The sequence below is a fragment of the Bacillus rossius genome, chromosome 7 (genome assembly GCF_032445375.1).
Source record: "Bacillus rossius redtenbacheri isolate Brsri chromosome 7, Brsri_v3, whole genome shotgun sequence".
Taxonomy (NCBI): domain Eukaryota; kingdom Metazoa; phylum Arthropoda; class Insecta; order Phasmatodea; family Bacillidae; genus Bacillus; species Bacillus rossius.
In genome coordinates this window covers 68,993,914-69,014,019 of record NC_086335.1, presented here as the reverse complement: position 1 = coordinate 69,014,019, position 20,106 = coordinate 68,993,914, and the positions used below count along the sequence as shown (strand labels likewise).

Genomic DNA, 20,106 nt, shown 5'->3' with positions numbered 1-20,106 from the left:
GGCACAATACTCGCCGACCCAAGGACTGCAGTAGCTCAGTCACCGAGTGGCAGGCACTCTACTCGCCGACCCAAGGACTGCAGTAGCTCAGTCACCGAGTGGCAGGCACTCTACTCGCCGACCCGAGGACTGCAGTAGCTCAGTCACCGAGTGGCAGGCACTCTACTCGCCGACCCAAGGACTGCAGTAGCTCAGTCACCGAGTGGCAGGCACTCTACTCGCCGACCCGAGGACTGCAGTAGCTCAGTCACCGAGTGGCAGGCACAATACTCGCCGACCCAAGGACTGCAGTAGCTCTGTCACCGAGTGGCAGGCACAATACTCGCCGACCCGAGGACTGCAGTAGCTCAGTCACCGAGTGGCAGGCACTCTACTCGCCGACCCAAGGACTGCAGTAGCTCAGTCACCGAGTGGCAGGCACTCTACTCGCCGACCCAAGGACTGCAGTAGCTCAGTCACCGAGTGGCAGGCACTCTACTCGCCGCCCCGAGGACTGCAGTAGCTCAGTCACCGAGTGGCAGGCACTCTACTCGCCGCCCCGAGGACTGCAGTAGCTCAGTCACCGAGTGGCAGGCACAATACTCGCCGACCCGAGGACTGCAGTAGCTCAGTCACCGAGTGGCAGGCACTCTACTCGCCGACCCAAGGACTGCAGTAGCTCAGTCACCGAGTGGCAGGCACTCTACTCGCCGACCCAAGGACTGCAGTATCTCAGTCACCGAGTGGCAGGCACTCTACTCGCCGACCCAAGGACTGCAGTAGCTCAGTCACCGAGTGGCAGGCACTCTACTCGCCGCCCCGAGGACTGCAGTAGCTCAGTCACCGAGTGGCAGGCACTCTACTCGCCGCCCCGAGGACTGCAGTAGCTCAGTCACCGAGTGGCAGGCACTCTACTCGCCGACCCGAGGACTGCAGTAGCTCAGTCACCGAGTGGCAGGCACTCTACTCGCCGCCCCGAGGACTGCAGTAGCTCAGTCACCGAGTGGCAGGCACTCTACTCGCCGACCCGAGGACTGCAGTAGCTCAGTCACCGAGTGGCAGGCACTCTACTCGCCGACCCAAGGACTGCAGTAGCTCAGTCACCGAGTGGCAGGCACTCTACTCGTCGACCCAAGGACTGCAGTAGCTCAGTCACCGAGTGACAGGCACTCTACTCGCCGACCCAAGGACTGCAGTAGCTCAGTCACCGAGTGGCAGGCACTCTACTCGCCGACCCGAGGACTGCAGTAGCTCAGTCACCGAGTGGCAGGCACAATACTCGCCGACCCAAGGACTGCAGTAGCTCAGTCACCGAGTGGCAGGCACTCTACTCGCCGACCCAAGGACTGCAGTAGCTCAGTCACCGAGTGGCAGGCACTCTACTCGCCGACCCGAGGACTGCAGTAGCTCAGTCACCGAGTGGCAGGCACTCTACTCGCCGACCCAAGGACTGCAGTAGCTCAGTCACCGAGTGGCAGGCACTCTACTCGCCGACCCGAGGACTGCAGTAGCTCAGTCACCGAGTGGCAGGCACAATACTCGCCGACCCGAGGACTGCAGTAGCTCAGTCACCGAGTGGCAGGCACAATACTCGCCGACCCGAGGACTGCAGTAGCTCAGTCACCGAGTGGCAGGCACTCTACTCGCCGACCCAAGGACTGCAGTAGCTCAGTCACCGAGTGGCAGGCACTCTACTCGCCGACCCAAGGACTGCAGTAGCTCAGTCACCGAGTGGCAGGCACTCTACTCGCCGCCCCGAGGACTGCAGTAGCTCAGTCACCGAGTGGCAGGCACTCTACTCGCCGCCCCGAGGACTGCAGTAGCTCAGTCACCGAGTGGCAGGCACAATACTCGCCGACCCGAGGACTGCAGTAGCTCAGTCACCGAGTGGCAGGCACTCTACTCGCCGACCCAAGGACTGCAGTAGCTCAGTCACCGAGTGGCAGGCACTCTACTCGCCGACCCAAGGACTGCAGTAGCTCAGTCACCGAGTGGCAGGCACTCTACTCGCCGACCCAAGGACTGCAGTAGCTCAGTCACCGAGTGGCAGGCACTCTACTCGCCGCCCCGAGGACTGCAGTAGCTCAGTCACCGAGTGGCAGGCACTCTACTCGCCGCCCCGAGGACTGCAGTAGCTCAGTCACCGAGTGGCAGGCACTCTACTCGCCGACCCGAGGACTGCAGTAGCTCAGTCACCGAGTGGCAGGCACTCTACTCGCCGCCCCGAGGACTGCAGTAGCTCAGTCACCGAGTGGCAGGCACTCTACTCGCCGACCCGAGGACTGCAGTAGCTCAGTCACCGAGTGGCAGGCACTCTACTCGCCGCCCAGAGGACTGCAGTAGCTCAGTCACCGAGTGGCAGGCACTCTACTCGCCGACCCGAGGACTGCAGTAGCTCAGTCACCGAGTGGCAGGCACTCTACTCGCCGCCCCGAGGACTGCAGTAGCTCAGTCACCGAGTGGCAGGCACTCTACTCGCCGACCCAAGGACTGCAGTAGCTCAGTCACCGAGTGGCAGGCACTCTACTCGCCGCCCCGAGGACTGGAGTAGCTCAGTCACCGAGTGGCAGGCACTCTACTCGCCGACCCAAGGACTGCAGTAGCTCAGTCACCGAGTGGCAGGCACTCTACTCGCCGACCCGAGGACTGCAGTAGCTCAGTCACCGAGTGACAGGCACTCTACTCGCCGACCCAAGGACTGCAGTAGCTCAGTCACCGAGTGGCAGGCACTCTACTCGCCGACCCGGGCGGCTGGAAGGCACGCATGTGGGTCGGCGGCGGGAAAGTGTGCCGTGTGACGTCACCAGGTGTGAACGACCTCCGCGCCGGTTTGTGGGTCAGTGGCTCCGGACACGCAGCGGCGGTCGCTTCCTCCAGACCCGGAGGCGGCCTCTCGACCGCCGACACCGTCACCGGGACGGAGGTCCGGCAGGTACACGCGGATGTCTCACTCGTCAAGACGTTTAGAAAGAGATGCGAATAGTGGTCGGAATGCGCCGCAGTATTAGTCCACCCGCCTCACAGCGGCGTTGTGCGGGAGAGGGAGGTACAGGCCTTGGCCCTGTATCTCTATTCACTCACTGGCGGCTGACTTCCTGGAAGCTTGTTTCACGAGAAGCTTGTGTCACGATATGACAAATGTCTCAACCGTATTGGCGATTATGTAGAAAAATAAGTTAAGACCCTGTTGTACTTTTGATGATAAAATTATTATATCATGTAATTTTTTTAAACAACTCATTGGAGGTTGAAAAAAAAAAGAAAAGCCCTCGTATATATATATGTATATATGAGAATTTTAATTTTTCGATATATATTTCGTTAATAATAAATCAAAGAGTCTGTTATATTAATCATTTGAAAACTAAGCAGTGTCATATAACAGTAACTTGCGTGTCGTTGGACATGACGTGTGGTGAGTGTGCTCGAGAGTGGTAGACAAGGAGGGGGGGGGGGGGGGTACCTAGCAGCGGTGTGAGAGGTTACCTGTGGGCAGAGAGAGGCGAGGAGGGAGCCGGTGGAATGCCGACCACCGTTACCCCTGGCCGTGTAGCGGTAGGCTGCCAGAGACCCGGAGGACACCCGCGGACATGCCCCACTGGGTGTCTCTCCGGGACCGCTCCGTGGTCACAGTCCCTCCGAACCGAACCACGGGTTCACCGGGTGTTTTGAGGGGTCCCAGCGTGATGTGGCAGATCGGGGAAGGCGCCAGCAGTGCTGAGAACACAGCCAACTGTCTGGTCAGCTGAGTGCGGTACAGGGGCTGAGGCGGCGACCATGCTGGGTTGATGGCCCCAGCCGCTTGTCATTGCCGGAGCCCTAACACCCTCCCGATCAACAACAGGTAGCGATCCCTAGCAGTTCTGTGATTTAAAAAGCTCTGGAATGTTTTAAAAAGAGAACAGGAAGATACTCCCACACTGCCCTTCAAGGGCGCATATCGGGAGGGGAACGTTGAGAAATGCCGGCCGCAAGGTCGGAATACATCTGTCCCTCCGAGCACGGCTCACTGGGCGCTTGTCGTCTTCGTGCTCGACCACGTCTGCGAGTAAACCAGCCACTCGAAATATACCACTTACCGTGCAAACATAGTCACTGTGCTGGAAAACCAATTTAAAAAAAAGGGGTTTGTCTGTAAAGTCGGTTTACGGACGATAATTTTACGTTTTAACGTCGTACGAAAACATTGATGAAAAATTGCATACTTTTTTTAATTTTCAAATATTATTTACAGTTTTTTGCAAATTTAATCAAAATAATTTGTTTAAATATAATCCCGAACAATTAGTTAAAAAAAAATCCCTCTTAACCTGTTTGATATTATAGAAGATTTTCTCGCACGGTGTTTGGCCGGTTCTTGCACGCTCGGCTCAGGCGGAACGTGACCATTTTTTGTGCGTGCAGCCGTCGTTCATCGATTTATAAGATGTTATCACGTCGACAGATTATTTATTTTATAAGTTGTGACATGCACACTAAACAGCCAACAGGTTTTTGTGGCGTGCGAACAAGCAACAACAATCACACACACAGACACATTATCCAGGGTCCACCTGTAGGCAGTCACCACGTACTGGCAAGGCACTACGCACACGCAGGCACTGCTGACAAAACAGGCCCCAAAAAACACATAAGCACAACAAAACTCTGCTACATATTAATCAAACAAGGGGGGAAAAAAAGAATTTAAATCACGAAACCGAATTGACGAACATGAAATAATAAAAGAAGTTCAACATTACAAAAAAAAAACATTTAAAACGTTTACTAATTATAATGTGATATACAGCAGTATTGAAACTCCATGAAGTTGTTTCGTCACCTCGAGGATCACGTTAATGAAGTAGCTACTCACTTGCACTTATTCAGTGTACGCTGTTCTATTTAATAACAAGCTAAGAAGTCTTCGGACAGCGCCACACTGCCGTCCAGGGGGAGGGGCAGGGGGTCTGCGCATGCGCGCGGGGTTCCGGGGGGAAACTCCCGGGGAAAGCGGAGCTTGTCTCGCGCGATGTGGGTCGCTTCGACCGCCTTCGAGGCCTGCTCGGTGTTGCCACTGGCGGGCAGTAGAGCTCTACCTCAGACACCTACTCTACTATCTACTCTACTAGTGTCGCTCAGCTCCGACCTCGAAGACGTACACCGGTCTCAGGGAAGCACTTCGCACCCCGAGTCGGCCGGACGTTGTCAACCCTCATTCTGTTGCGATGAACCCGCGGCCGTCGAATACAGACTCCACCTGAGTAACTCACACGTGTTTTTGTAGCTACATGTAAACATGTCTACGCTGAAACAGTTACAGTTACTAGCTCGGGGCGCGCAGGCAATTTGCACATCTACAAAGAACCCTAAAAGAGAGGGAGAGAGAGATAGAGAGACCTCACCTGGAATGTAATGAGCACCAGAGACGGTAGGCAGAGCAGAGAGTGATAAATGAACGTCACACGAACCTGACAGGATAACGTGGGCAAGGGACGGTCAGTTGCGGACCTGGAAGGTCACTGAAAGTTGTTTTTGGACGCTGCAGGGGGAGGCCTTTGTTCCGAAAATTTATCAGTGTTGCTACATGTATATGAAACCAGGGGGAATAGGGAAAAAGACTTGGAGATTAGAATGGTGAGGAAGTACTTGGAAAAGTCAGGTAAACCACCAAATATTTCTGTATTTTTTTTTCTTGTTACAGGAAAATTCAACCGAAAATACCATTTTCCGACAACTTTCGGGTACCTTAAAAACTGCTTAAACGTTTGTTGATCACTTAATTTAGTTGACTTTCCTTTTCCTGAAACCTTGGTGATTTTTACTGTGAACACAAAGGATTCAGGAAGCGTACATGCAAGTTCGATAGCCTAAATTCGAAAGCTTTAGGGGAAATCTATAGCAACTGTACCTATACAAACACGTGTATCTAATGGCGTTAATTTTGTTAAGGTGACACGTTAGAAAGGACATACGTCTTTTCCTCAAAAAAAAAAAGCGACGCCAAGTGAGCCGCGGGATAGTGTCGAGGGAAACTTGTCGACGCAGACCTGGGAGAGATGCAGACGCGAGGTAGCTTGTAGCGAGTGTCTGCATCGAGGCGGAGCGAGTGTCGCTGGGGAAGAACGGGGAAGGGCGGGGGAGGCTCAGATGGCGGCAGGCAGAGGACACAGCGGCCCCGGAACAAGGCGAGGAGAGAGCTGGTCCTCGGGAGAGAGAGAGAGAGAGAGAGAGAGAGACAATGGCGACAACCGGCGAGCGGCGAGCCGGCCATGCGAGACCTGGCACGTGTGTCTGCACTCGGAGGCGAGGACAGGCCGCGTCACGAGTGGCTGGGGCTTCCTCGTTCACACTCACACATGCACCCTCGTTCACACTCACACATACATGCCCATTGACACATGCGCACTTATTCACATTTACACATATATGTACATAAACACATGTACACTTATTCACATTTACACATATATGCATATTTAAATATATATATATATATGCATAAACACATATATTTGTATTTACACACGTACACATATATACATACAGTCTACGCATATTTAAACATATACTCGTATATACATTTAAACACATTTACACAAATTCATACAAATATACAAACTTACACATATACACAAAATATGTATCCTACATTAGTTACCTTATAATATTTCGTGTTCTTGCACATGATTGTAGATAAATTCATCATATAACCATATTTCATTGGTTTTTAAAAGGATTTTTCTACTAAAACTGAAAGGCGAAGTGTTCAGTCAGCCTAGTGTGCATTGGCCTGCAGGAAGTGAGGCAGGAGGTGTCTGGCCGGCAGGAAGTGAGGCAGGCCTGCAGGAAGTGAGGCAGGAGGTGTCTGCCCGCAGGATGACGACGAGGCGGCAGGCGGCGGGCTGGGCGCTGACGGCGCTGGTGGTGTGCTCTCTGGGGGCGCCGGCGCTGAGCTACCCGGGCCCCGGCTCGGAGCAGCTGGCGCAGCCGCGCAAGTTCGCCGAGAAGCCCAACAACCTGAAGAAGGTGGCCGTGGACCGCAACGACCTGGACGACGTGTCCAGCAACCAGGTGCAGGTGCGTGCCTCCCTCGTGCCTCACGTCTCGAGGTCCAGCAACCAGGTGCAGGTGCGTGCCTCCCGTAGCTTCTGAGCCTCACGCCTCGGGAGCACTGTGCAGCCGTCCTCGAGGTTCGACCTCAGGTCCTGCCAGCTCGCGCTGCAGCAACTCCTTCACGTGTCAAATATAATAAAATATAGGAAATTTTAAAAAAGTCGCCACCACTAGTGGCGGTCCCATGCGGGCGTGGGGGGCGTGCGTACCTCCCCTTACCCCTCACGATCTTATCCCATAATCCCTTCCAAATTGTAGAGTTAACACAATGTAATCAATCTATTCCATTCAGAACATCACCTTTGAAGTCGGTACGATGTTTTGTGTGCAAAAATGTATTATTTTACATTTTTTTAAGTACTTCTGTACTGCGCGTGATTTATATAATAATTAATTGGTACTGTAAAAAAATATCAGATAAATAGATAGTTTCAATAATGACTTTTCAAAACGTTAGAAATTCGTTAAAATAGTCGTTTAAGGAACTGGTATTGTTATCCCTAAATTTCATACTCTCCATTAAACTAGGAAGTATTACAAAAATGCATGGAAAATAAGGGTGTGATCTCCAATTAGTTTCATAGTATTGAATACATTTAAAACTGAATAGTGTAAACTTAAAATGCATTTATGAGTATAAATAAATTTCACCCTTTGATGTAATGAAATCTGCATCATTCATGTGAACGCAGTACAGTAGTTCACTATGACCTGAGCGAAATATATGCCGTGATTCTTAAATCAATAGGTCAGCCTGCGTGCCAATCGAATCTAGCAGGTTGGGTTCTCAGCTGGGCCTGAGACTCTTCCAGACGTGCGAACCTCTCCCCCCTCCAAAGGTAATTCAGGGCAATGTCTGTATTGTCTCTTCATCCGCACTGTGGAGATGCGTCATCATGACATCTCCTGGGTGCAGACCTCGCTCTGGGCAGAACACTGAGTGCCATGGACGAGATAAGCACGGCCTTGTGCACTGGCTTGCCGGGAGCAAACCTGTGTCTCAAAGTGCGCTACAGTAGATTGTCCCAGCGGCACTTGGTAGAGAGGCTCTAGAAGGTAGATTGCTCTACGGACTCGGCTGGTGACTGTTGCAGCAGCAGGAAGGCTTCTCGTGGAGCAACATGCTGGCTATGGTCATGGGACTGCTCTTCAACCCTCACCAAGGCCCCAACAAGTCCGACGGCATCGATACTGACACGGTACGTCTTCCAACCCTTCGCAGCACTTGGTTGAACCACGATGTGTTTGTGGCACAAGTGCCCGTCGTCCAATGTAGAAACCGCTTGGTCAGCGGGTTTCTGGGATGTCGGTCCTAGGTTAAGTTAGGAAAAGCATGATGACTTTCTTAGTGAAGAAAGAACAATATAAGTTGGTGAACTGTATGGCACAGCTCCGGTGCTAGCCCGGACAGCTGGCAGAGGTTGGACAGTCCTCCACCGGACCACGGGTTCACTGGGTTCCAGTGTGATGTGGGAGATCGGGGAAGGCCCCAGCAGTGCTGATAGGACACAGCCAACTGTCTGGTCAGCTGAGTGCGGTAGAGGGGCTGAGGCGGCGACTATGCTGGGTTGGTGGTCCCAGCCGCTGGTCTGATATCCTCCCGGTCAACAGCAGGGAGCGATCCCTCACAGTTCTGTTAACTAAAAGCTCTGGAATGTATTAAAAAGGAACTGGGATGTTACTCCCACCCTACCCTATTAGGGCACACATGTGGGAGGGGAACGCGAGGATGCCGGCCGTAAGGTCGGAACAATCTGTATGGCAAGATTCATTAAAATGAGTTTGAGGACCAAGCAACAGTGTTTTTGTGAGATCCTCGAGTCTCTGACGGGTCTAATGCCGCCGTAATGTGGTCACCGCAGGGGGCAGCACCGTCGCCGTGGGCCAACTTCATCTCGATGGGCCTGAAGATCCTTACCGCGATCCTGGGAGGCGGCAACGGCAGCGGCGATGGCATCGACAAGGTGGACAACGGCAACTCGCCCATGCAGGTACGAGCCCTGCAGCCCAGGGGAGACCACGCGCCATCCCCAGCACCTGTACAGACGTGCCCTCTTCTTGTCGCACTGTCGCTTGGCCCAGGGTCCGCTGTCTGAACCACCCGGTGCTGCAACTCGGGAGCTCCCCGGGGTTAGCTCACGTGCAAATATTACCGTTACCATTACTTTCGCTTCGAGTGACGCGATTCACACTACCTGTGAAACTGTTGCCAGCACCTTCTAGGTGATTGAAAGATTTTTGACCCGCAACAAAACAATGTTTCGAGTATATCTTTGGAATCTTGATACCCAAATGAGTATAATTTGCTGATTTCAAACCAACATTTTATTTTAATATTTAGCTAGTTAAAAAACTCAACAGTCATTTATTTCACCCAAACAAGCTTTATCTTGGTCTGTTTTAAAGATTTTATCCACAAACTTTGGCACCTGAAAATCTCACTGCGAGTGACATTGTTGGTTTTTAATGAACCACGAACCAGACATAGTAAATTGATTGTACTAAGAAAAAATAACTGAATAACTCCAGCCATTCTGCTATGATGAAAATCAGTAAATATCTAAATATAGATTTTTTTTTTAGATAAAACACACAGGAAAGGGAAAAATTTTCTCCAAATATGTTGCACATGTAAGTGGTTCTTCTACTAACATTTTAAATCTCCTGGATCAGGTCATGTCTTCGAAAGTTAATTTTATCTTCCACTTCTAACAATTGCTTGCATTCGCAAAACTTGGCTACTTACTTAGTTTATCTTATTTTATAATTGAGCCTTGCCAAAAATTCAGCGCAAGATTTTCATTTCTAAATCTTGGGAAATTCCTGAAGCTACCATTAGTATAGAAATGCACATGTATATACTAACAACTGAAAATTCAGATGTATTTTTTTTTCATACGTCTTAGTACATACAATAAAAATAATATGAAAATGACTGTTGTATGGTTAAGAAAATAATACAATTAATATTCTGTTCTTGTTCATTTTTGGAAACGAAATAAACATGACGATACGATTACAACTAGATTCAAACATGAAATACAGCAGTCACTTTCTTACCTGCAGCATCTGCACTAATATCGCCCACTAGCCTTAAATTTGTTATTAACATTCTGGGACCTCGAGGCTAGCCTTGGGTGTGCACAAAATTCATCCATAGATGTTTAAGTTTCCTGAGTTAAATTAAATTTCAATAAATAGGTGGGCAATGTTAGGCACAGGTATCTTATGAGCTTAAGACATAACAGCACAGGAATTAGCATAGAACCTAAATATACTAGCGAATTAGTTTCTTCCATCCTTGACATTTCTCACTGTATATTGTGGCACTTTTGAGACACCTGGTGGTGATTCCTGTACACATTGCGTTTGTTTGGTTGGTACAGCAATCCAGTGGCTCTCGCCCCATCCCGCATGTAAGGCTGATAAACCCTCTGCATTTTGCCCGGTACTGAACTTCGCATAGTGGATATTAAATGTGGCACTTTAAATGTATGCATATTGATGGAATGTACATACTTTTTTAAATTCAGATGAAGTAATTACATTCAGACTGGAATGAGATAGTTTTCTCTGCCTATTAAGGATTTTGAATTAATTAACATTTTAGTACCAACAATAGAAAAAATATCACATTAAGGGAGACCAGGAAATTTCATGAGTTTGTTTGATAATGAAATAAACTTCGAATAATCACCTTGTTTTATGGTTTCTTTGTGACTGGGTAGTGGCATATATGCCCTTACATCCCGCGTTGTAACACAGGTCCATGGTAGACTACGATCTTCCGCTTTCAGGATCAGAACTTCGTTCGACATCCCACATTTTCCAGCTGGATATGGCTTTTGCGGAACCGGGCAGTTTGCATAAATAAATGTACACGTTATATTGAACGAACTACATCGTATATGACAGAAAATGTTACCGCAATAGGAAACTCAAAATCTCTTGCGTGTGGGGCAGTGGCCCTCCATTAACAAGGCTCGACGGGGAAAAACATATGTTCCGAGTTCAAAGTGAAAAAGAAATTTGTGCACAGCATTCTAAACTTCAGTGAATACTAATTCCATAGAAAATTGTTCGTTCCTCAACTTAAAATTTAAAAACACTAGCAGGTCATTTCAGAATTTTACATTTCACTTAATCCTCTAGAAAATTAACTACAGTAGTAACGGCTGTGTTAAGAAATATGGAGGAGAAAATGGAAAAAAAAAAATCGCACGCTGTGTTATTGTCTTCGTTATGGAATAGAGTAGTCTTATTCCCATTTTCTGCCAATCACGACATGCAGTTCTTTTTTTTTTTTTATAAATGAAAGTCCAGTGATACAATAAATAACTACAAAATTTTGTAATGCCTAGCCTGTTACTAAATAAAAATATTTCTTACTCTGAAGTTACACTAATACCGCGAGTGCTCGGGCTGGAAAGTAGGTAGACGGTACGCATGCGCCGACTGCACGGTTGTCTCACTTGCTCTCACACAGAGGCTGGGTGAGGAAATTATTTAATCCTGTCGATCCTAATCAGGATAATGAGATAAAAATTTTAAATTAGCGTATTTTCACCGGTCCTCGATAAGTGTACGAAGTTTAGATTAAATCTGTCCGTTTAAAGTGGGTCAAAATCGAGTGCAAAGGAGTCGGTTACAAACATACAGGTGAAGCTAATATAAAGCATGTAAAAATATTTCTTACTCTGAAGTTTTTTTCCTTTTCAAACGAACTGGTGAAGTTCCCAGGTGGAGCTGTGAAACTGCTGACGAGATGACGGGTGGAGCGGCAACTACGGGGGTGGGGCACCGGGTGGGACCAGAATGCTTGGTTGTGGGCCGCACTGTAGACTAGTTCTCCCTCGCACAGGGCATCCTGGCTGCGGTTCTGTCGGCGATGCTCGGCACCAAAGACCCCGACCAGGTGTCCACCATGGCCAAGCAGGCCGGCGAGGTGAGTGGAGGTCACCGGTGCAGTCGGCACGCAGTCAGGGGGAGGACACATCCTCTCAACCCGATCCAACCATGGGGCTTCTCCATCATACGGGAGGACTCATTTCATTATTTCGTCCTGTGAGGTCTCACTACGTAGTCCTACGATGTCATCAGCATGGAAGGAGACACTTCTCTCCCTGCATCTCTCACGCTCTCACTCTGTATCAGTCCAAGAATGTGGTTCTTTGAATTTCTGCATGGAAAAATATCTTGTCCTACACCTTTCAGCAAAGTCAAAATATAGAGCTTTTTTTGTCCTCTGATGTACACAGTATGGAAGAACGCTCTTTTCTAACCTCTTATTTTTCCTTCTGCCCCCTTAATCCTAGTCCAATTATTGGGACTCCTTCATTCTTGATCAAATCTGGTACTGGAGGCTTTCTGTTTCCCAGGAGGTGTTGGTTTTGCCCTCTAAGTTGGAGTGCTTGCTACTTCAAGCTGTGAAAAACGTGCTATTCAGACATGCACCTCGCTTAACAATGGCATTTTGAATATCCGTAGAGTCATTTTTTAAAAGCTCAGCCACATCATAAAATACTGTATGCTGTTTGTGCACTTGTCATTTTCACAATTTTGTGCTGAGGATAGTGGAGTTATATCATGCAATTTTAAATAAAAGATCATTTATTATCGGGATTGTAGAAATAAATCATCAAATCTATTTAAGAACTGTATGAAGTAGCATGTACTTTTCCTTGTAGGGACATAACTGCATGGCTTTGTAAATAAGGCATGGACATATATTAAGAGCTAATTACTTCAAACTCTTTTTGAAAAACGTATAAGGCACTGCTTCATTCATCTTTGCAATATAAAAAGCCATGCAGGAATGGAACTTTGTAGATACAAAATAATAAAAAATGATCAAAAATGTTATCTTGCTTTTGCAAATATGTTCTTATATATTATATCATAACTTAACTTTAAGCTTTCTCACAAGAAGTTACCAAATCTAGGTTAAAACTTTGGAATGAATGGAAGTTAAACTTTTAGCAGAAAACTGTTTTTTTTTTCTCTTGACCAAGAAGAAATGTCAATGTTAGAACTGAATGTTTCATTAACTGTTTGAAGCATGATTAATACATTAGAATGAAGTCAGTTAAATTTTAGATAAAAATCTGCTACAGTTTGAGTTTTACCTTAAAAGACTTATTACCACAAACATGAAAGTTATTTCAGGAAACGACTGCATCCTAAACTTAATAAGTTTGTCTCTAAAAATATTGTATATTTTTCTCTGCCATGAAGGCAACTCATAGAAGATAATTGTTTTATTTGCTGGTGTCCTTTGACTAATTACAGTGAAACTTGTTTTAGAATATTACTTTAAGCTCAAATAGCTGTCTGAAATGTAAATGAAATCTGTTATGACCTTATACATTTCATTAAGTTACCATTCAAACTTTACTTTACAGCATTTATTAATTTTTTTTGGCATGGTGGGAAAATATAGCTGATGTTTTTTTACGGCTGTATGGAGAATCTCGCTCGTTTTGTAGTAAAACTGCCATTGTTTTCTCATTGGTCCTGCAGTTAAGTGCCGATCATGGTCTGGGGCGGCTCCAATGAGACTTCTCAGGAGGGGCTTTGCGCTCTAAGAAAGATACAGTTTCAAAACATGACCATGAAAAAGGCAGAGATTGGCCTCTGAATATTTACACATTTATGGTTTCAAATACTGAACATTAAGAGTTTCACACAACTTTTGATGAAAGAAAAGTTTAACTCACGAATTTAAGTATTAAGGTCAATATAAAAATATCATCCAAAATATAAATTTTAAAAAAAATTCAGTCTCGGGAGGGTCTATCCCTTCTCCCCCAATCCTTCTGGAACATGCTTGTCACAGTCATAAAGGAAACATTACCTCACAGAGCCGATCATAGAGAATATTGCAGCAAGGCTACATCTACGGGTCTTCCATTGGATAAATTAGTGCTGTCACAGCAAGTTAAGTATTAAAGTTAAACCCAAACTTACAGAAAGCTTAAAAATGCAAACATGTTTCACGATCTCCAAGCTTCGTGCCGTAAGTCTTTCATGTAACCCTGCAAGCTTGCCGACATGCCGACATGTTGTGTGGGAACGACATCAGTGGAAGTTAACAAAATCAGGCCAAATGTTTTTTTTTTTTTTTTTTTTAATAAATCGAAGTGCTGTTATATAGCGTAGATACTTGGACGATATCGAAAGTGGATGGAAGCATATTTGAAGCGATACTTGGCTACTGAGTAGAATATAAAGAGTTAAATGAGTCGATAGGGTAAGGATTGACGAGGCTATGCGGAGAGTTAGAGAAGAACCAGTTACAAGTTATTTTTTGAAAGTTAGCTGTACTGGTCATTGCTTGAGCAGTAAGTGTTTACCGAACATGGAAAGAGGAAAAAGGAAGGGAGAGATGTCAAATGTTTCGGATAACGCCGAGGAGAGGGAAAGCGCTGCAGTGTAGAGGCAGGAGTGTCCCAAAGCGAGAGAGACCTGGTCGATGATGCAGATATCGTGCATCGAGGCCAGGCGGAGCTACGTGTAGGTCTACTCGGGGTAGACCGCGCACCGCACAATACCGCAGGCGGGGGCTTTATTTAGTCTGCGCAGTGAATTCTCACGCCTCATCGCGACAGTGTCTGTCGTCGGACCAGGAGCTTCTGGGCGTCGCTGGTGTTTGGGCGGGGCTCGCAGCAGCCGCACCAATAATAAACTCGCGCCCCGCCCCGCCTCTAACCCCCCCTCCCCCTCCCCCTCTACCAGACCCCACCGTGGCAGCTGCACAATGTCGATCCTTGTGCTTCGTCACTTCCGATATCCATTCCCGCGCACCGGCCGTCAGCAGCCACGCACGCTCCAGGGGAACATCCACCTCCGTGTCCTGAAAGAAAAAACCCTTCTCAACCGACCTTTCCCGCCCGACACCGCACTTGCACATGCCAGTCGTACATCGAGTCAAATTTTTATTTGTTGTATCTATTCACCGCTTCATCCCGCTGAGCATTTTGCTCCGGGAGAAATGTGTCAACAAATTCACATACAATAACATTTTACATAATCATGCTGAAGCTCTTTCCAAACTATCAAATTTCTTTCCAACCTATCAGATTTGAACTTAAATAAGCAAAAATTTAAACAAAAAGTTACGCAACTCTCCAAATCCTTTGGTTGGTATACAAATACATCAATACCTTCATAACTCGCAGATCTTTCATTGCTGTTCCCTTCTTCACATATTCACTAGTTTTTTTTTTGTCAACCTCCACCTCCTTTAAACGTCCACGTTAGCAGCCAAACACTTATAAACTTCAAACATTCGACTTAGTAATAGTTGAAACCAAGATGACGGCTTTAGGTATGTAGTTGACGGGAGACCTAAGATGCACATGAAGTTTGGACCCTGCCCGTAACTTACCCGAACAATTCACCTTCGGCCAACCTCGGGTTTATTTTCATTTTAATGTAGCTATACTAACCTAACTAACCGTCCATAGTGTTTTAAAGTGTTTTAATGTAGCTAACCTAACCGACTACTCTTAATATTTTAATTCATTTTTTCCCGCGCAAAAATTAAACAAATCCCGAAGTTGGCAGAAGGTGAATTATTCGGGCGTGTTCGGGCAGGGTCCAAACTTTATGTGCATCTTAGGTCTCCCGTAGTGGGGAGTGTTCGTCAACAAGCACTGCAAGTGACAGCTGGGGAGCGGGCAGCACGGGGGCCCAGTGACACGCGGTGACTCTGTGTGCCTGCCTTGTGACAGTTCATCAACATCGTGGTGAACCTGCTGGACGCGCTGAAGACGTCCTTCAGCCACCGCTCGCTGGCCGCCAGGAACATCGGGCGCAAGGACTCCGTGGCCGAGGCGACCGTAGCCGGGCTGTCCTTGTTCAAGGTGACGTCACACACCCCTACCCCCTCCCCTCCTCCTCGTGTCCCTTGTGTAGAGTCGGCGACCAGGTACAGCCTTTGGCGCGACTTCTGGGTCAGCGTCACTTCAGTACCCAGTGAATCGTGGCTCTTCTCATGTTTACCTGGTCGAACAATCGACAAACCATTAAAAAAAGAAGCTAGTCTTCAAGTACTCCCAAGTTACATGTAAACATCTAACCTCGGAAACGATCAAATTCACGTGTGATCGTGAAGCGAATAAACTTGTAATACAAACCTCGGACACCAAATTCAACGTAGATTGCTTTAGAAACAAATGCCGAGCGTGATAAATGTATATTACGAGTATTCATTTTAGAAAAAAAATCTAAAAATAACTTTTCCTTTTTTAAAAAAAAATTGCTATAATTCTATTTTTAACAAGATGGTGCTATCGTTTTTGAAGTTATAATTATTTTTTAGGCACGTTGACGGTAAAATATTAGTATGAACAAAAAATGCAATGAAATAAGTGCGTATTACACAACAGAAATCAGACATATTGAAAGTTTAATGGGCATGATTGCAGAAACTGCTACAGCCACGAGCCGAAGTTGTCAATACGGCGGACCCCACGGGAGATGTACAAAGCATAATAGTGTGCCAAAGTTAACTTTATGGTAGTGAATGAATCCTGGAATACATTTTTTAAACTTGAATAGTCAGAACAAAATATAATGGACAACTTTAAATATACCTTTAATTTATTAGCCAGAAAATCTGTGTTGGGACAAACATGGCATCAAAATTATTTAAGAAATTTCTCTGTCGAGCCATAACATGCCATAGTAGTTAGAGACAGTGATGATGGATCCTGATGGACAGAAAGACTTGGTGTATAGTGCTCACAGCTTCACGTGGTCAACACGATGGATTCACGCCACTAGGGCAGCGTCAATGTCAGTTTCTCAAAGTGGCCACGCAGGGCAGAGTAACCAAGCTTTTTTGAAAGTGTTCGTCTCTCGGCGAGGCGACTCTATGGCGGCTGTGGCGCGTGCTTGCAGGGCTACGTGCGCACGCTGAAGACTGACGACGACAGCTGCATGCAGAAGTACATGTGCGAGGCGAACAGGGAGTGTTCCGACGACACGCAGGGCGCCATCTTCTGCCAGCTCGGCTCGTGAGTACAAGCGCGTCTCCACACAGCCAGGCTCCCTGCCTGCCAGGGGTGGTTTCCATAATCACCACCATTCTATAGTTTAGAGTTGTGATTTGAAATGAATTTATTATTAATTATGGTTGATTGTTCATAAAAAGATATTGTTCATTCAACAAGTGTTCACTGCCTTATCTGATATACAGTCTGTGTGTTTCAAAGACTCCTGCGTGTTGCACGCATGTGGACCAGCGCATGGGCAGGTTCGCTAGGAACAGCTGTCACAGCAAGTATGTACAGTGACGGGAGCACTCTGGTCCGCAGGTACGCGGCCAGCTTCATGTTCGAGCGGTCCAGCTCGCTGCCCTTCGACACGTACTACGAGGCTGGCCGGCGGGGGCGCAGCGGCGACGACTGCCGCCAGCTGTACCTCGCGTGCAACGAGGTGTAGCGGCGCTACTCCCCCCCTCCTCCGCCGCGGCCAGGGACTAGGCCCGCTTGTACCCCCGACTGCCCGCCGGAACACACCCGCGGGTGCACTCGGCGCCCGCCTTCCTGCAGGTCGCAGAGTCCGCGGGTCGTTCCGGCGCCTGGTTACTGCCCGTGCACACGTCCACACTCCCTGGGTACACTGTCACTGCCCGTACACACTCCCTGGGTACACTGTCACTGCCCGTACACACACACCTGGGTACACTGTCACTGCCCGTACACACTCCCTGAGTACACTGTCGCTGCCCGTACACACATTCACACTCCCTGGGTACACTGTCACTGCCCGTGCACGCGTCCACACTCCCTGGGTAAACTGTCACTGCCCGTTCACACATACCTGGGTACACTGTCACTGCCCATCCACACATACCTGGGTACACTGTCACTGCCCATCCACACATACCTGAGTACACTGTCACTGCCCATCCACACATACCTGGGTACACTGTCACTGCCCGTCCACACATCCCAGGGTACACTGTCACTGCCCGTGCACACATGCCTGGGTACACTGTCACTGCCCGTGCACACTCCCTGGGTACACTGTCACTGCCCGTACACACATCCACACTCCCTGGGTACACTGTCACTGCCCATCCACACATACCTGGGTACACTGTTGCAATTGGGGACATTACTCATTCCATTCCATAGCTTAATATCGTATAAAAAAAGCATTCGTGGTTTGTGGTGGTGTTAAAGAGAGAGAAAGAAAAAAAATTGTTCTGTATCGCGATTTCGAAAGCAAGGAAAAAGTTCGGTCTACTCTCACAGTGTGTCTACTGTCAAGTACCGCGCGGAAGTGATCAGCGAGCAATGGAGCAGAGTACTGGCTTGCATCCACCTTCGTCACGGGAATCATAACAGTGTACCTTCACAGCACTACACAAAGTACCAGGTTATCAATTTTCACAATCATCACGCATAGCATGAATCTGTTTAAACGTGGGTACCGCAGCAGAGAGAAAGCTGGATGTGAACGATAGTATTGAAATGAATAAAGCCTGAATTACTCTGTCCGTGTTTTGAGGCAGTATTTTTTTTTGTTCAAAGACAATACTTGTTCCCTGCTAGTTTCTGGCCAAAAAACTGTTACATAGACTGTAAAACTCAATATTTAATTTAATTTTAATAAACAATTGACATAAGATATTAGAGTTCCGTTATTGCTTTACGTGTACATTCTTTTAGTATTATTTATTTCTTAATTTATTAGTTTTTAATTTATTTTTAATGTAGTCACTATTATTCATTTAGGTGTTAACTGTTTACTTTACATCAGTTGCCAGTGGAAATATACTCATTACTTACTAGCATTTGACTGTACATACGAAACTGAACAAATCTTTCTTGCCCAGTAGGTACAGGCGCAAGACAGGTTACTTCTTTTAGGGCTTTGTATGCAAGCATATAGTGTTTCCACAGCTCAGAGCAATTTTTATTTTTTGCCAGCAATAAAAAGTAAATGCCTTACTTATATTTTTTTTCTGATTGACATAAATCAAAATAAATCATGAAAAAATATGGGGCTACGAATATTTTTTTAAGGGAAAAAATAACATCGTGTAATATGACCGCAAGAAACAGCATTGAAAATACAATCAATACAACTCAGGAATTGACAGTTTTTTAAAAAAATTAAATAAAAATGCATACGAATTATGTTTTTGTGCCGTTTTACTCAGCATACCGTTTGTGAATTATGTTAATCAAACTACTGTAGAGATACTAACATTACTAAAATCAAACTACTTGTTTCACCGGTAAATAATTGCAACGTTCTTGATGGACTGACTGCCTTACAAGAGAGTTACATGCTCAAAGACAGTGACGCCTATTCGCGGAAAAGTTTCCTCTGACGATAGCTAGTCTACTAACAAGCTTTTACGTTCTCGTCTTTAAGTAGATATATTTTATTTGTAATATTACGACTACGAGTGTTGTGTTTACGTATGTGTCGTGCGAGAGTGAATGACGATGCAAGAGAGAAATACAATGTTGTTAGGGAGTTTATTTTCTCAGTTGTACCAAAATAATTGTGGAATTTAAAGTGGAAAAATAATATTTCATTGGTGTGTATATACATTAAAGTTTAAGTTTGTAAACAGCAAATGGAATAAACTTTTAAAAACAAATAACGATGTTTTAATAATGTTCCTGTGGGAGAACCTTATGAAATGTGCCCAGGTGTTCAATACATCCCATCCCATTTCAACGTTGAAGATATTGTTTCAACACAACAAATATTCGTTTCACCTAGTTTAAAACATATTTTTAATTGTATTTCTTAGCGGAGGTTTAAGTACTGGCTTAAGTCAAGTATATGTTAGATTTGGAAAAATTAAACAAGTTGTTCGAAAAATTATATTTAACAATACACTAGATAATATAAAAAAAGAGATGAATATAACAAACATTATAATTTAATGTACACGAAATATTTACTAACACATAAATTAATTTTAATATTGTGCAAATGAAAAATTATTTCTGATGTAATATATAAGTACATGAAAAAATAAAAGGAATACTTTTGAAAAAA

General features: G+C 46.3%; 1 protein-coding gene across 1 annotated transcript in view; it reads left to right on the top strand.

The window, feature by feature from the left end:
• LOC134534478 (uncharacterized) overlaps nt 1-19,699 on the top strand; it is a 29,280-nt gene extending 9,581 nt beyond the window's left edge. The window contains exons 2-8 of the mRNA XM_063372956.1: nt 6,837-7,038; nt 8,169-8,273; nt 8,937-9,065; nt 11,936-12,019; nt 15,807-15,938; nt 16,978-17,093; nt 17,394-19,699. Of these exons, the coding sequence (XP_063229026.1) occupies nt 6,838-7,038; nt 8,169-8,273; nt 8,937-9,065; nt 11,936-12,019; nt 15,807-15,938; nt 16,978-17,093; nt 17,394-17,520 (894 nt within the window). The 5' untranslated portion in view covers nt 6,837 and the 3' untranslated portion in view covers nt 17,521-19,699. The remainder of the gene's footprint in view (nt 1-6,836; nt 7,039-8,168; nt 8,274-8,936; nt 9,066-11,935; nt 12,020-15,806; nt 15,939-16,977; nt 17,094-17,393) is intronic.
• Nucleotides 19,700-20,106: the final 407 nt, after the last annotated feature.